The sequence below is a fragment of the Durio zibethinus genome, chromosome 6, assembly GCF_047325235.1.
Source record: "Durio zibethinus cultivar Kanyao isolate XHJ-2024 chromosome 6, ASM4732523v1, whole genome shotgun sequence".
In the NCBI taxonomy this organism is placed as follows: Eukaryota; Viridiplantae; Streptophyta; class Magnoliopsida; order Malvales; family Malvaceae; genus Durio; species Durio zibethinus.
This window is the reverse complement of record NC_143167.1, coordinates 4,734,131-4,750,219: the sequence shown is the minus strand read 5'-3', so window position 1 is coordinate 4,750,219 and position 16,089 is coordinate 4,734,131. Positions and strand designations below refer to the sequence as shown.

Here is a 16,089-nt window from a genome sequence, read left to right as displayed (position 1 = left end):
GGCATTTTTTGGTTGTTTTTACCTTGGTCAAATTAAGGATGGCGAGGAAGATTTTTCCACTAACAAGATTGTTGGCATTCGCTTAGAATATTCAAATTACAAGATTTTTCTTTAGGTATGTTATGATCGATGATAAGGTGAGAATCAAATAAGAAGAAACTAGTGTGCGGTCCCACTGCATTGGATTAAAATTTTTTTATTTTAAAATGTAAATTATTTAATTTTTATTTTAATAAAAATGATAATTATTTATTTCACTTGATCATTTAATTTTAACTATTTTTGATAAAATATCACATGTCAAAATTTATAAAAAAATGACAGATATTTTACTAATTTAATATGTGATTAATTTTATATTATATTAAAATTTAATATATAATTTAATAAAGATATTATATATTTTGAAATAAAATATCACATATCAACTTCTTATAAAGTATTTATAGGGACATTTATATAATTATGGTACAAAAGACATTATAGTAATTTTGACTAATTATGATAAGAACGGTATTTTTGTAAGTATAGTATGTAGGGTTAACAACCCCACCCGAGCTCGAAGGATTTCGACCCAACCCGATTACATAGGGTCAATTTTTTTTTTTAAATTTGAGTTTCGGGTTAGGTCGGATCGGTATTATTAAGGAAAAATTAGGTTTGGGTTTTAGACAAATCTGACCCTACCCGATATTATATTAAAAATTATTTTTGTAATTATTTTTTAATTTTTTAATTATATATAATTATATAATTATATATTTATATTTAAAAAATAATATTTTATTAATTTCGAATCAGATCGGATACGATTTATACAATATTAGGTCGAGTCGAGTTTAGGTATAAAAAATTTGGGTCGGGTTCGAATTCGAATTTTTTTATTATGAAATCAGGTTAAGTTCGAGGCGAACAAAAACCCATCGACTTGTTGCTATCTCTAATGGTATGATGGGTATTATAATATTTTTGACCAAATATGATAAGAGGAGTATTTTTATAATTATGGTAAAAATGATATTATAGTAATATTGATTAATTATAGTAAAATAGTATTTTTATAATTTTAATTAATTATAGTAAAAGGCTATTTCTATAATTATAATAATTTTGACTATTTATGAGAAAAAATATTTTCCTAATTATGGTGGAAAGACATTATAATAAAGTTGGATACATGTCAAAATCATATCAAATAAACAAAAAGTATTATAGTAATTTCTATGAGAATTATTTCAATATATGCTATTTAACATTTAATAAGTAATTAGCTAGGGGTATTATAATATATTTTAAAAAAAATTTCACATGTCAATTTTTAGCCAATTATCTTAGAAAGGTATTTTTATAATTATTGTATGAGGATATTATAATATTTTTAATTAATTATAAGAAAAGAAGTATTTTCATAATTATGGTAAAAATGCATTGTAGTAAATTTGGACATACGTTAATATCATATCAACTAAACAAATGGTTATTATAATAATTATCAAGATAATTGTTTTAATATATTTTATTGATTTTGAAATAAAATGTTATATGTCAACTTCCTATTAAGTATTTATAAAATGTATTTTTGTAATTATGATGAGAGAGATATTATAGTAATTTTGATCAATTATGTCAAAAAAAAAAGTAATTATAATAGAAAGGTATTATAGTATTTTTAATTAATAATAAGAGAAAATGTATTTTCATAATTCAATAATAAGTGAAAAGGGTATTTTATAATTATGATATAAGAGTATTATAATAAATAATTATAAGAAAAATATTTTTATAATTATGTTATGAGAATATAATAATTAATTTATGAAAATAAGTTTTTTTGTAATTATGGTATAAATATATTAAGTAAATAATTATAAAATAAGAGATATTTTTATAATTATAATATAATAATAAAATAATTAATTTGAATACATGTTATTTTCCTATCAAATAATAAAAAAGTTAATTTGATAATTTCGTTACGGATTCCTTTCTATATATGTATAGATTTGCCCATGATTGATAATTGGTGGACTAGTGAGAGCCTCCAAAATGGTCTCATACTCCAACCATCCTTCGTGGAAATGCTTCCAAATTTTGAATTTGCATTATCAACAAACGAGTGATGCATTGAATTGAAACAAGCGAAAAGGCCTCATTATGTGTGAATTACAACATTAGTACGATCCACATCTACTAAGGTTTTGGGCAAAACAAATTGAAGAGGTGGATTATGGGCCTTGGTTGGTTGGGCTGAGCTTTAGGCAGTTGGACCAAGGACTGGACGGGCCTTTATGGTGGTAGAAGGGTCCGCAAAAGGCGAAAACAGAAATCTTTTCATTTAGCGTGCATTTGGATTGCTGGTTATTATTGCTGGCCTTTTTCCTCAAATTCCACCGTGAAAGCCATTTGGATGGCATCTCTACTTTCAGTGAGTTTCACTCCATCATTTCTTCAATTAAAAACTGTAAGTTTCAATGTGCAGTGACAAACAGAAGGTTTGGACAGTAATGCCACTTTTTTTTAATTTCTCAAAACATTCCGACATGTTTTTTTTTTTTTAAATTTAAATTTGTTTTTATTTAAAACATTTAAAATTATAATTATTATTAATATAAAATAATATACATCAAAATTTTGATTAAATAGAACTTATAAAATTTTATTAGATATAAAACTAATGGTAAAAAATTTCAATTAATTATTAACTCATTAATGTAAAAAATATATTAAACTTTTGTTATATATAAATTTTAATTTAATATTTTAAATATCCATTTTTTATTATATTTTATCTTATTTTAGTGCCAATACATATTTTACTTTTAATTTAGTTTAATTTTTATATTAATTAATTTTACCTTTATTATTATTTTCAATCTTACCAAAAAATCAATCTTATTGTCCAGTGAAATAGGGCCTATTGGGATTGGATGCTTTGGGTTGCGCTAAAACTTTCAACAAAGGAAGACCTAAGTAAAGAGTGGCTGCCATGGTTTAAGATTTGAACTGTTCAAGTATATTTACTTATTATAGAATTGAAATTTTAGTAATACTTGCAAAATCAAAATCGAAAACAAAAAATTAAAAATGGCTGCGGGCGGAAGCGGATTGAAGTACTCATCGGACAGCACGGTAATTAAATCTCCAAATGACCGGCGACTCTACAGAGTAATCGAGCTCCATAATGGTCTCGTTGCTTTACTGGTTCACGATCCCCAGATTTACCCCGACGGACTTCCTCAAAATTCTCATTTGCTAGATAAGATTGAGCCTGAAGCTGAAGATGACGAAGTTGATGACGGAGATGACGACAAAGAAGACGAAGACGAAGATGAAGAGGAAGAAGAAGAAGATGACACCGACGATGAGAAACAGATTGAAGAAGAAAAGGCCGCTCAGACTAAAAAGGTTTGCCTTTTCTCCTTTTCATATTGATTGAGGTCCGGACCAGACATGAGATTGATAGTGAATTTGGTTGCAGGCAGCGGCAGCAATGTGTGTAGGATTTGGCAGTTTCTCTGACCCTCCCGAGGCGCAGGGTCTTGCTCATTTTCTAGGTTTCATTGCTTTTTCTTTTTCTTCTCACTTACATTTACTTGTTTGTTTCTGCCTAATATTCATGAAGTTTCTTTGTTTCTTCGTAGAACATATGCTGTTCATGGGAAGTGCTGAATTTCCAGATGAAAACGAGGTCTGTTCATCCATTTTCTCTCCTATTCCCATTCTAGATGCCTAACTTGTCATTCTTTTACTAACCCATCGGAATTTACAAATGATGTTCACAAGTACATATTGCCCTTACCAAAAAACGGGGATCTCATGTAAATTTTGCCTTGTTTTTTTTAACATGAAAATAGCTACATTTACTCCATTTTTTTGGGGGGGCCAAAAAGGATCTTTTTGCTTGCTTCATCTATGCTTAATCTAGGCAGTATGTTGATTTGTGTTTGGTGATTGTATCATTGTTTGGCCTACCACCTTTGACTCTTTTCTTTGCTAGTATGATAGTTACTTATCCAAACATGGAGGCTCATCAAATGCATATACAGAAGCTGAGCATACCTGCTACCATTTTGAAGTTGAAAGAGAATTTCTCAAGGGTGCTTTGAGAAGGTAAATGCTGAAACTCTAAAGTGCAAAACTTTAGTTATTGAAGTAATTTTTTTCCTTTTCCTTTCCATTGCTTGATTCAAGTTTTGCAGTGGAGATTGTTAATGGAGCAATAATTTGGTCTTTATTTTGTGTACTGATTTCCAAAATTATGAGAATTCTGAGAGACTTGTGTTTGTCTTTTGTCATTGTCAGATTTTCTCAATTTTTTATTTCACCCCTTGTTAAACTTGAAGCCATGGAACGAGAGGTGCTTGCTGTGGATTCAGGTGTGCACCACTAATCTGAGTCTACTATCTGTCTTCTTACATCACCCTCTCTCCCCTCTTTTTTTTTTCTCCAAATATATAGAAACTCTTTTTTTCTTGCTCTAAGTTAATACTTGTTATTACATGTGCTGATGGTATATTTATGATTTCTGAATGGAACTGTAATTTGGACCAAAATTGGATTGCAGAATTTAACCAGGTTTTGCAAAACGACAGTTGCCGTCTTCAGCAGCTTCAGTGCCATACATCTGAGCATGGTCACCCTTTTAACAGATTCTCTTGGGGTGAGATTCTTGCCATTGGTGTTCTCTCTTTGAATGATTTGTTTATGTCTATTGGTATGAAAATGGGTATTTTCTTTTTCTTAAATGGAAGGAAACAAGAAGAGCTTGGTTGATGCTGTTGAGAAAGGAATTGATCTACGCAAACAAATACTAAAACTGTACAATGATTATTACCACGGTGGACTGATGAAGTTAGTGGTAATTGGTGGTGGTAAGTTTCCATTTTGTGATTCTCTAGATTTGTGGCCACTGGTTAGTATGTGTGTGTGTCTCTCTCTTTTTCTAGTCTCTGCTGGAAACAATTCCATTAAACTGCTCTTATTTTCTCTAATATTCTTTTATGACATTCCTGCCTCCTTTTCTCTCTCTCTCTCCCCCCACCTCAATTTCCCTCCAAAATTTTATTTTATTTTTATTATTTATTTTACGTTAATTAGATAGCCAATTTTTTCAACTAATGTTTTAAGTTTATTACCAATCCAAAAGAAGCTTAAACATATCTAGGCATTAATTCTAGTTTTTGAAGGATTTCAGTAGTGATTATTTATGTGGCAGTTTGAAGAAAATTATGATGGTATTTATATTTAAAATCTTTGTTTTCAATTTTTTTAATATCATAATGATGATAATACTTGTTAATTATGTAGAGCCTTTGGATGTACTTCAGCAATGGGTTGTTGAATTGTTTTCGGACGTCAGACAAGGTTCTCAAGGAAAACCAGAGTTTAAGGTGGAAGGTCCTGTCTGGAGGGCTGGTAAACTTTACAGGTTAGAGGCAGTTAAGGATGTCCATATCCTTGAATTAAGGTGGACACTGCCTTGTCTTTTGCAAGGGTATCTGAAGAAACCGGAAGATTATTTGGCTCATCTTCTTGGGCATGGTATATAATTCTGCATTATCATAATGCTTAGGAGGTTGCTCAAGGAAATAATAATAATAAAGAAAAGGATGTGTATGTGTGCATGTGCTCTTGTGCTTGCATACATGAAGAAAATGTGAATGTTTCCAGTGTTTGATGCCTAATAAGTGATTCTTGATACCTGATGGTGGTCTTTTTACTGTGAATAGTGTTTTTCATTTGCTTCAACTTACATGCTCATCCCCCTTAAGTTTGTTTAATATGCTTAATTTTTTCCCGCCAAGAATGAAATATTTTTTTTCCTTTTACCCCTTTTCCAGAGGGCAAAGGAAGCTTGCATTACTTCCTCAAAGCTAAAGGATGGGCAACCTCTCTATCTGCTGGTGTTTCGGACGATGGAATGCAGCGATCTTCCATAGCTTATATCTTTAGCATGTCCATCCATCTTACAGACTCTGGTTTGGAAAAGGTAGTGTATCTTGTTTCATCTTCTATGCATATAACAGGCAGTAGAAAAAGTTACCTTTCTTCCATAATGTTTTTCATTTTATCAGGTATTCCATATGCTTCCAAAAAGTTCTTTTTCTTCCATAATGTTTTTCATTTTATCGGGTATTCCATATGCTTCCATATGGAATGTGCTTGAAAAAAAAAAATTCTCAAATTCGAAGGAGGATATTACTTGACTTTATCTTCTCATTCTGTTGCTGTTAAGCTAGCTCAAGCTTATAATAAATTATAACAGTGTTGACCATTCCCAAGTCAGTTCCTACTACTCTGATTGTTGCTGTGTTTGTGTTTCTATATTGAATGGGCTTTTATTATTTAAAGTTTGCTTCATGGATTTTATGGTTTTTTAGCCAGAATTATTAATGGCCGCTTCCTTTTTTCATCTCAGATATTTGACATCATTGGTTATGTATATCAATACCTTAAGCTATTGCGTCAACTTTCTCCTCAAGAATGGATTTTTAAGGAACTGCAGGATATGGGAAACTTGGACTTCCGTTTTGCAGAGGAAGAACCACAGGATGATTATGCTGCAGAACTTGCAGGTTCTTTTCCTTTTCTTTTTCAAAATTTTAACTTGCATCTGTTGAACAATTATGAAGTAACTAGTTTGCTTCTATTACTGTAATTTCCATATCTTGATGGCCTACCTGTACTATATGTTCCATTGACCTGTTGAAGTTTCTTAATTTGGTTGCTAAGCCTAGTTGAAAGTGGACAATAGTTGATATGCTGTTTATATGCCTTGAAATTTGTTGAGTATTTAATATGCCTGGTGTATGTTAAACAAATCCACACTTACATGGTTGCTGACCATCAGTGTCTATATGCAGCTGATTGGGTTGTTAGATTGTTTTACCACTAGAAAATTTTGAGAGCTTTGGAATGATAGGGAGCTTCTGGTAAATCCCATTAATTGGTAAAGCAACAAACTTTAGCGAATGGGAAGCATTATTTTGTTTGATTATTGTCTGAAATTATGGGAGAACTCTTCACATCATTTTGGTAAAATATGAATAAGAAAGCTATTTATTTATTTATTAATAACAGATGGTATTTTGACGCTGTTCCTAGATTATCTTTACAATTATTCTTCTTTTTAACTATTAAACTATTCCCAGTGTTTCTTTGTTGCAGAAAATTTACTTGTTTATCCACCAGAACATGTTATTTATGGAGACTATGTCTTTGAGTTCTGGGATGAGGAAATGATAAGAAAGATTCTAGGTTTCTTCATTCCTGAAAACATGAGAATTGATGTAGTATCGAAGTCCTTCAAGTCACAAGGTACCTTTTCAACTACAATTTTCAATCATTGCCATGTTCTGTTCTATTTGACCATCATTTTTTTTCCTTCTATGTCAAATATAAGATTATGTATGTTTCTATGTTATAAGAGTCTCAGATAAATGACTTAGTTTGATGCTATAAAGCTTTCTTTAATTTGCAACTAGAAGTTGCAGATGATTTTAGTTCAATTGTCCCTTTTTCATTGTAAATTTCCACCATTTGTGTGTTTCTTTTGTTATGTTCATTCTGCTTAACTAAAATGTGCATAATTTATTCTAATTATTCTAATCATATGATATTGACTTAGAATTATAGAAATCATCTGAGCTGCTTATACTCTCCCTTGTTACAGATGTACAATATGAGCCTTGGTATGGATCACATTATGCTGAGGAAGAAATTTCTTCATCTTTGATAGCATTATGGAAAGATCCCCCAGAAATTGATGTTTCATTGCATCTGCCTTTGAAGAATGAGTTCATTCCATGTGATTTCTCCATTCAAGCTGATAATACAAAAATTGATCCTGCAAATGAATCATTTCCTATATGCATTTTTGAAGAACCATTGATGAAGTTCTGGTACAAGCTTGATAGTACTTTCAAACTTCCTCGTGCAAATACATATTTTCGGATTAATCTGAAAGGGGCATACCTTAATTTGAAGAGTTGTTTGTTGACTGAACTCTATGTTCACCTTCTCAAGGATGAGCTAAATGAGACTATATATCAGGTTAATTTTTTATCATTTGTCATTTTGAACTTTTCTGTTAGTAATTGATCTTCTTTTTTGCGAAATTTGTTTCGTGGAATCTTAAAAAGTTTCCGTGTTCTTAAACTACTTAATCATGAATTTTTTGTTTGGTAAAGATTTTACTGGCCTTATGGCATGGGCTATTGGATCTGTGGACTCATACTCATAGTTTCTTGTTTTACCATTTGATTTCTTAAACAGTAAATTTGATTATGTTTTATGATTTGAAAGAATATGTGATAACAAAAAATAACATACTTTTACATCTCAGAATTTGGGGATATACTATTAACCATTATTAGTAATCAATAGTAAAGTTGAGCCTCTTCGCATTTCTGTTTCTTTAAAGCACCAATTCTACAAGTAATGTGCACTGATAAAGCTCTTACTGACCTTTTAAAGTTATGTCTGTTGAGTTGTTGACAAGTAATATCTCCTTAACAATCCCCCCCCCCCCCCTAAGTCATTATTTTCTATTTTCTGAAACTTAGTCATTATTTTCATTCTGTTTTTAACCAAATGTTAGTTTATTTTGTTCTTGCATTTGTTATTAAAATGTGAACCTGACTGGAATTTTCTTTGCAGGCCAGTGTTGCCAAGCTGGAAACTTCAGTGGCAATGTACAGTGACAAGTTAGAGCTGAAGCTTTATGGTTTCAATGATAAACTTCTTGTTCTCTTGTGCAAAGTTTTGGCAATTGCGAACTCTTTCTTACCTACCAATGATCGTTTTAAGGTACACACAATTTTGCAATTTCCTTCCCCATTCTTTGCCTCTCCTCAAATTATGAGGTGCTTGATGTACATGTAATATGGATGTTGATCTCTGGGAAAAGAGCGAGTGCAACTGAGGGAAGCTGTCAAGCTGCCATTTGGTTAAGAGTGGCACTTTAAAGATTGACTGTAAATTAAATTGTTTGTTTACAGTCCGGATGATAAAGTTGCTATGAATTAATTCTACAATTTGCTTACCACCTTTCAATCAACACACAAACACGAGATTGAATTGGGCTTATAGTTTTCTTCAGGTATTTTGGTGTGTCTGATAATGTGACACTGCATCTGACAGTTTATTAAGGAGAACATGGAGAGAACTTTAAGAAACTCCAACATGAAGCCTCTCAGTCACTCATCCTACTTGAGACTGCAGATTTTATGCAAGAGTTTCTATGATGTTGAGGAAAAGCTTTCTTTTCTAACTAACCTTTCTCTATCTGATTTGAGGGCCTTTATTCCTGAGCTCCGTTCCCAGGTAATTCAAACACATGGCATGTGGGTTTTGACAAATTTTTCATATGACTGTTTTCTTCCATCAGTTTACATTCTGCATTACCATACATATGCAAAGTGCTTTCGATATAATCCTGTGAACCTTCCTGTAGTTTTTTTTTTTTTTTGCCTCAAAACCTTCTTGTAGTTGATCATAACATTTCAAGATTGGATAAAGTATTGTCAACTTCCTTATTTGGAATGCATTATTTGGCATAAAGTTATATTGCCCCTGAAACTGGGAAGTGGTTGTCCAAAGAAGAGTTCCTCTTTTATTTGAGGCTTGAAATGCATATGTACTATTCTTTTATGATAGGTATATGAATGGACTGAAACAAAACATTTCAAAGAAAAACATAAATATATAATTAATCTTCCCTCCTGTGATGCATTATTATGGAATTACAGTGACAGATTCCAAAATTTGATTATTTTGGTACTATTTCTTGGTATCTCATGCTACAGTTGCTAGGAACATGAATCACATGAATCACCTAGTTTAATTGTTGGGTTCTTTGTCTGGTTGTCTCGCTCTCCCTAATTCTTAATGGACATTTATCCCAGTTTGTTTAATTTCTAACTGCATATGTTGGACAGATATATATTGAGGGCCTTTGCCATAGTAATTTGTTAGAAAAAGAAGAATTTAATTGTTGGGTCTTTGTCTGGTTGTCTCACTTCTCCCTAATTCTTAATGGACATTTATCTTAGTTTATTTAATTTCTAACATCATATGTTGGACAGATATATATTGAGGGCCTTTGCCATGGTAATTTGTTAGAAAAAGAAGTACTTGAAATATCAAATATCTTTAAAAGCAACTTTTCTGGACAACCGATGCCAGTCACAATGAGGCATAGAGAGCAAGTGATATGTTTTCCCCGTGGTGCCAACTTTGTGAGAGATGTCACTGTAAAGAACAATTCTGAAACAAACTCAGTGCTTGAGGTAGCTGATGATGGTTGGATTCTCTACAAAATATCAGTTAAACCTTCTCTTTGCCTATTAATGTTTTAATGCTATTATTGATGACATCATTTGGTCTTGCATTGAAGCTTTATTTCCAAATTGAGCCAGAAGTAGGGGTGGAAGCAGTAAAACTGAAGGCCTTGATAGATCTTTTCGATGAAATTGTGGAAGAACCACTTTTTAATCAGCTAAGGTAATTTTTTCTGAAGTCTGAAATTGTGTTAATCAATCTTTGATGTTGCAAGCCTGTCTTAGAGATTGTTGGAGCACAAAAGCACCCCAAGACAGGCAAATTAAGTGAATTTTTTCCTTTTTCTTTTGGGTTTGGTAAAAATGGTTGATTGAAATAATCATTCACTTTATCTTTTTCCTGGCCATAAGAAAGGTTCTATTGATTCTGTTAAGGCTGAACTTATGTCTTGTATGAGATCTATACTTGTCCAGATTGCACTAGTTATGTACTAATATCCATCTGTATGCATGTTTTTGCAAGCATTGGTGGATCACATGTTTATAGGAGTGTATGTGTGCATAAATTAAATGTGATAGCATGCCATGTTCATATTTTTTTTCCATTTATTTTGCGGGGCAATGCCATAAATTGAATAATTAGAATAAGTTCTCTAATTCTTTATTCAATTTGGAATGTAGGACGAAGGAGCAACTTGGTTATGTTGTTGAATGTAGCCCAAGGGTGACATATCGTGTTTATGGATTTTGTTTCTGCATTCAATCTTCCAAGTATAGCCCGGATTACTTGCAGGAGAGAACAGACAACTTCATAAACAACTTGGAACAGCTGTTGGTGAGTTTTTAATCAGTTATGTATTATGCTGGTCTTTTCAACTACTTTTCTATTAGAGCCTATCAAGAATCCACGGCTCTTTTCCTTGCATGCTTAACTGTATTATTTAATAAAAATGTTGTTTGTGCATGTATGTTTTTAATTTGCTAATGCATTGCAGGGAGGGCTTGATGATGAATCATTTGAGAGCTATAGGAGTGGATTAACGGCGAAGCTGCTGGAGAAAGATCCATCCCTCTCATATGAAACCAATCGACTTTGGAATCAGATTGTTGATAATAGGTACTATTTTTATATGATTTTGGTTTGTTTAAACCTAATTTTCCAACTGTTACTGATAGTGGGAATGTTAAAATTTTACATCGAAGCAATAAGTAGAAGTTGAAGGGGCAGAAATATTCTGTTTATGGTTTTATAACTACTATATAACAACCTTGTGCAGCCTCTCCGTGCTATCTATCGTTAACCTTTTTTTTTTAAGATGTATTGTCAACTTTCTTATTCTTTATTATTATTTTTTTATGGATTTGTTGTTAACTTTCAGGTATATGTTTGACTTGTCAAAGAAGGAAGCAGAGGAACTCAGAAGCATCCACAAGATGGACATTGTGAACTGGTATAAAACATATTTGCAGCAACCTTCTCCCAAATGTCGAAGACTTGCCATTCGTGTCTGGGGATGCAACACAGACCTAAACGAGGCTGAAAGTAAAACAGATCCTTCGCAGCTCATTAAAGACCTTGCGGCCTTTAAGAGATCATCTAAGTACTACCCCAGCTTTTGTTAAATGAACACTAATTGACGTTTAGCATAAAGGACAACTTAGAGTAATAAAACAGTATACTTGTTTGAAGACCCTGATTTTGTCTCGCTGGTTGGAGGTGGGAACAACATTCATTTAATCTGCATAGAGGAGGAAATGCAGAGTCCATGACGGACCAAAATAGTGGAATTATAGATTTATTCTTATAACGTGTTTTGAATATTAATTGGATTCAACATGGTCATTTAATATTTTTTTCCTTATATTCCAAAAGCATTCTTTTTGGGGACTATGAACAATAGATATTCTCATTAGTTATCTTAAGTTCTTCCTATTGTAATCATTATCTTGCAAGGATATCTGTTACTTCCTCTGATTTTCCCTTTTTTTTTTTTTTAAGATTTCAAGCCCTGATCTCGAAGATCAATGGAAGCGTGTGAAAGATTGATTTCATGATTTTTGCCTGAGTTATGAAATAAGAGACTTGATCAATGCAGATTCTAAGCTCTGTTGCAGGTTCCACTATGATATGCACGATATGATAAAGGTTGACATGATAATATCATTTCGTTGTTCCATTTTTTGTTTGATTTTGGTTCAATTACATACCAAAGATGAGGAATGAAACAACTGATGCATTAATTTCCAGCTGAGGTAAGCTCACGAACTTGAAGATGCATGTATACGTAAATTTGTCTGCGGGAATGGAAAATGCAGGGGTCATCCCATAAAAATTCAAAAAGCAAAACCATCGATTTGAACGGATCATGTGGATGCATGTGTGTGGGAAGGGCGCTAATGACTGACCCCGTCTTTAACATTTTTTTCCCTTGAATTGCACATGGTGGGGTTTTGGGACTTAGAGGTTGGAGCTGCTGTTTTTCTGTATGTCAGTGAGAGCTAAAATGGGTCCCTTTTCTGGCTGCTGTTTGTCTGGCTCCTCCCTACTACAACACATGGTACTCCCATAAAATCTGATAGCACAGCATGCATGGGGACGAAGGGCAGTTTCATTAAGCCCCGCCGGCCCTAACCAAATAAGATAATGTTAAATTAAAGGATCTCTTTTGCTTCCTTATCTTTGTGGATATAATTTGAAACACTTGTCCTAAAGAATGATTTGTGGGGACTTGGTGATCGCAGCTCCTGCTTGTAGGTTGTAAGCTTACATTTTTTCAAGCATACTATAGTACAAAATTAAAGAAATATTAATAAAAGTGTTAATTATTTAATGCCAATATGCTTATATTAACAAAGAATAAATCTGTGATAAATCTTTAATGCCTCCAAAATTGACGAAATTGATGCATTGATTGAAGATTGAAGGGCCCGATTCAGCATGTGCTCCTGACATGGTAGGACCCAAATCAATTACAAGTAAACGTCTATGAGCAGATTCAAATAATTAATGTATTACATTATGTAATGAACTAACTCTCTTCTTCTGCCCAAACCAAATCTAGCTCTCTTGTGATACTTCTTTCTTAAATGATAAAAACCAAAAGGAAAACAAACAAAAAAAATGCGTGAAAATGGAGGACTTGCATTTATGAAAGCCACGTCGGCATTCAGCAACTGATCACCACACCTGATTTTTTGGGCACCAACTATACACCTTACTTGGCCGGTTCAAAATTCCACGTCAGAGCTTAACTATTTAATACATGTCTGCTGCTATCCCATGGAGCATGTGAATGAGAGGTGACTCAACTTCTAACATGTCAGCTTGCATGTCTGCAGCAAACTCCAACTCACCTTTCAAAATCTGTATTTTCGGTGGAAATCAATCACCATGCATTTGCATTTACAGTAACTAAAATGAGTAAGATGAGAAGCGTATGGCCGGCCGAGTGAGTGACTATTACTTGCTTAATGAAGATCATTTTCTTCATTCCATGCGCAGAGATCTTTATACTATTATTGTCTGTCAAAGTTGAAATTTGGAAAGGACAAAGTTCAGTTTATGGCCTCCAACTCGCACATAATGCCCTACTTATCCACAACATTCAGACTCAGAACACTGGTCAGATTAATTAAACAGGGACACCAAATATTGGCAACCGAGAAAAGTAGTGCAATAATTTTGTAAAGTTGCTAAGATACAGTTGAAGATTGATGCATGTGCACTGTGGCCCACGGTGGGTAGCGGTTGTTGAGCTCAACCAGAACCGGTGCATGTGCATGTACTCTCTCGATTTCCTCAAATCCATTCGTGGCTTTGGCCGGCTCTTGCTAACCCCACCCAGCTACTAGCTACTGCTGCCCTGGCGTGTGCTCTGCTCTTTCTGCCTATAAATGCAAACCCTCTTCAAAGCCCTTGTACACAGAACACAAAGCAATCGAGTATCATCGTATACATACTCCCACGAGTCCAGCCTCCTCCTTTTCTGTAGCATTATTAGTTAAAAATGATTGCTCAGACATTTTCCTCAGCTATGCTTCTCTCTATTCTCTTCTTTAGCTTAAACTTGAATGGAATTGCTGGAGACTATGGCGGCTGGCAAAATGCGCATGCCACTTTCTATGGCGGTGGTGATGCCTCTGGCACAATGGGTGAGTGCCACACTGCTACTCAACTTCTAACCCGATTCACCCGCTTTCTGTTTTTTGAGTTTTGAATATTTAATCTTTTGGTAATAATTTGGAGAGGTTTTGTTTTGAATATTTCCAGGAGGAGCATGTGGCTACGGGAACTTGTACAGTCAAGGTTATGGAACAAAGACTGCAGCATTAAGCACAGCCTTGTTCAACAATGGCCTCAATTGTGGAGCATGCTATGAGATGCGATGCAATGATGATCCCAAATGGTGCCTTGCTGGGACCATCACTGTGACTGCTACAAACTTCTGCCCCCCTAACTTTGCTTTATCTAATGACAATGGTGGGTGGTGCAATCCCCCTCTCCAACATTTTGATTTGGCAGAGCCCGCCTTCTTGCAAATTGCCCAATACCGAGCTGGAATTGTGCCTATTGTCTTTAGAAGGTAAAGAGATCATTAAAACATAGTCCATGCAGTAACGGGTTGCTTTTCTTTATAGTTTTGCGCATAATAATTGGTACACCAATGGTTAAAATTGAACAATCATGACTGTCTTAATTAGTTTAGATTTAGAAATTCCTTTTCTTTTTCTTGGATAAGTATATATAGTAGTAATAAATTAGATACTGATTGATGTACTTTATGTCGGTTTGGCAGGGTGCCATGTGTGAAGAAAGGAGGAATAAGATTCACCATTAATGGACACTCATACTTCAACCTGGTCTTGATCACAAATGTCGGCGGTGCAGGAGATGTCCATGCAGTGTCCATCAAAGGTTCCAAAACAGGGTGGCAACGCATGTCTAGAAACTGGGGCCAAAACTGGCAGAGCAACTCCTACCTCAATGGCCAGAGCCTGTCTTTCCAAGTAACCACCAGTGACGGTAGAACTGGGACAAGCTACAACGTGGTGCCTGCTAACTGGCAGTTTGGTCAGACTTTTGAAGGAGGTCAATTTTAGAAAATTTCTCCAAGAGTAGTGGAGATATGTAAATTTACATCTGTTTCTTACAAGTCTTAAGAGGCAGAGAATTGTGTAGTTTATTGTAACAGTAGTGTTGTGATGGTCCGGAAAATGCTGAGGTGACTAAAAATGCACCCGCTAGAGTCTCTACCCCTTTCATAAACATTAGCCATGAATTTCACTTTCGCCATGGATTTCAATATTTACAAATATTCATGTATTCTAAAAATTAATCCGACTGGTTAGTTGATTTCAGTAGTTGACAATTTTGTCAGCCATGAATCTTTACAGCAATACCATGTTTGTTTGAGAGATGTACTGTGGAATTATCCAACTCCTGATGAACACTAATCACTACTACGTACTACAACAACTACAACTACAAAAACTAGGGGCTGTAGTGTGGTGGATTAAGATGACAAAACTAGGCCGTTTAGGAATTTGGGCTACGAGACTAAGTTGGGCCACGGGATCCAGCTGGTAGACCCCAATTATATATATATATTTATATATATAGTTTTCTTTTTGGGCCAACGTACATGGTTTGGTTCTTTCCTATAAAATCACCGACCAATAATAACTTTATACTACATAAGTGACAGAATTCAAATTCTCTCAAACTTTTTGTTTTTTGCTTATGAATCCTAGCTTGCTAAGTGGTTGGTTGTGTTTTAAAATGTTCGCGCATGAGTTTAGGAGTCTATTC

General features: G+C 33.9%; 2 protein-coding genes across 4 annotated transcripts; both read left to right on the top strand.

The window, feature by feature from the left end:
• Positions 1-3,052: 3,052 nt before the first annotated feature.
• Positions 3,053-12,255, top strand: LOC111286756 (Insulinase (Peptidase family M16) family protein). Of its 3 annotated transcripts, none has more exons than XR_016342732.1 (19): positions 3,053-3,405; positions 3,479-3,554; positions 3,642-3,688; positions 3,998-4,110; positions 4,303-4,376; positions 4,565-4,660; positions 4,752-4,871; positions 5,308-5,541; positions 5,841-5,989; positions 6,419-6,575; positions 7,168-7,317; positions 7,673-8,052; positions 8,659-8,808; positions 9,142-9,324; positions 10,086-10,302; positions 10,397-10,503; positions 10,962-11,115; positions 11,276-11,397; positions 11,660-12,255. XR_016342732.1 is itself a non-coding variant. In XM_089761929.1 (19 exons), the coding sequence occupies exons 3-19, from the start codon at positions 3,678-3,680 to the stop codon at positions 11,901-11,903; spliced, it is 2,640 nt and encodes an 879-aa protein (XP_089618055.1). In that variant the 5' UTR covers positions 3,053-3,405; positions 3,479-3,554; positions 3,642-3,677; the 3' UTR covers positions 11,904-12,255. The 3 variants fall into 3 exon arrangements, 2 of the variants coding, with proteins under 2 accessions (XP_089618055.1, XP_022732672.2); XM_089761929.1 differs by having other exon boundaries at positions 4,006-4,110; positions 10,086-10,289; XM_022876937.2 differs by having other exon boundaries at positions 10,086-10,289.
• A 1,944-nt stretch (positions 12,256-14,199) lies between these two features.
• Positions 14,200-15,523, top strand: LOC111286757 (expansin-A8-like). The gene is made up of 3 exons (XM_022876938.2): positions 14,200-14,432; positions 14,551-14,863; positions 15,077-15,523. The coding sequence occupies exons 1-3, from the start codon at positions 14,288-14,290 to the stop codon at positions 15,378-15,380; spliced, it is 762 nt and encodes a 253-aa protein (XP_022732673.1). The 5' UTR covers positions 14,200-14,287; the 3' UTR covers positions 15,381-15,523.
• The last annotated feature ends 566 nt before the right edge of the window (positions 15,524-16,089 follow it).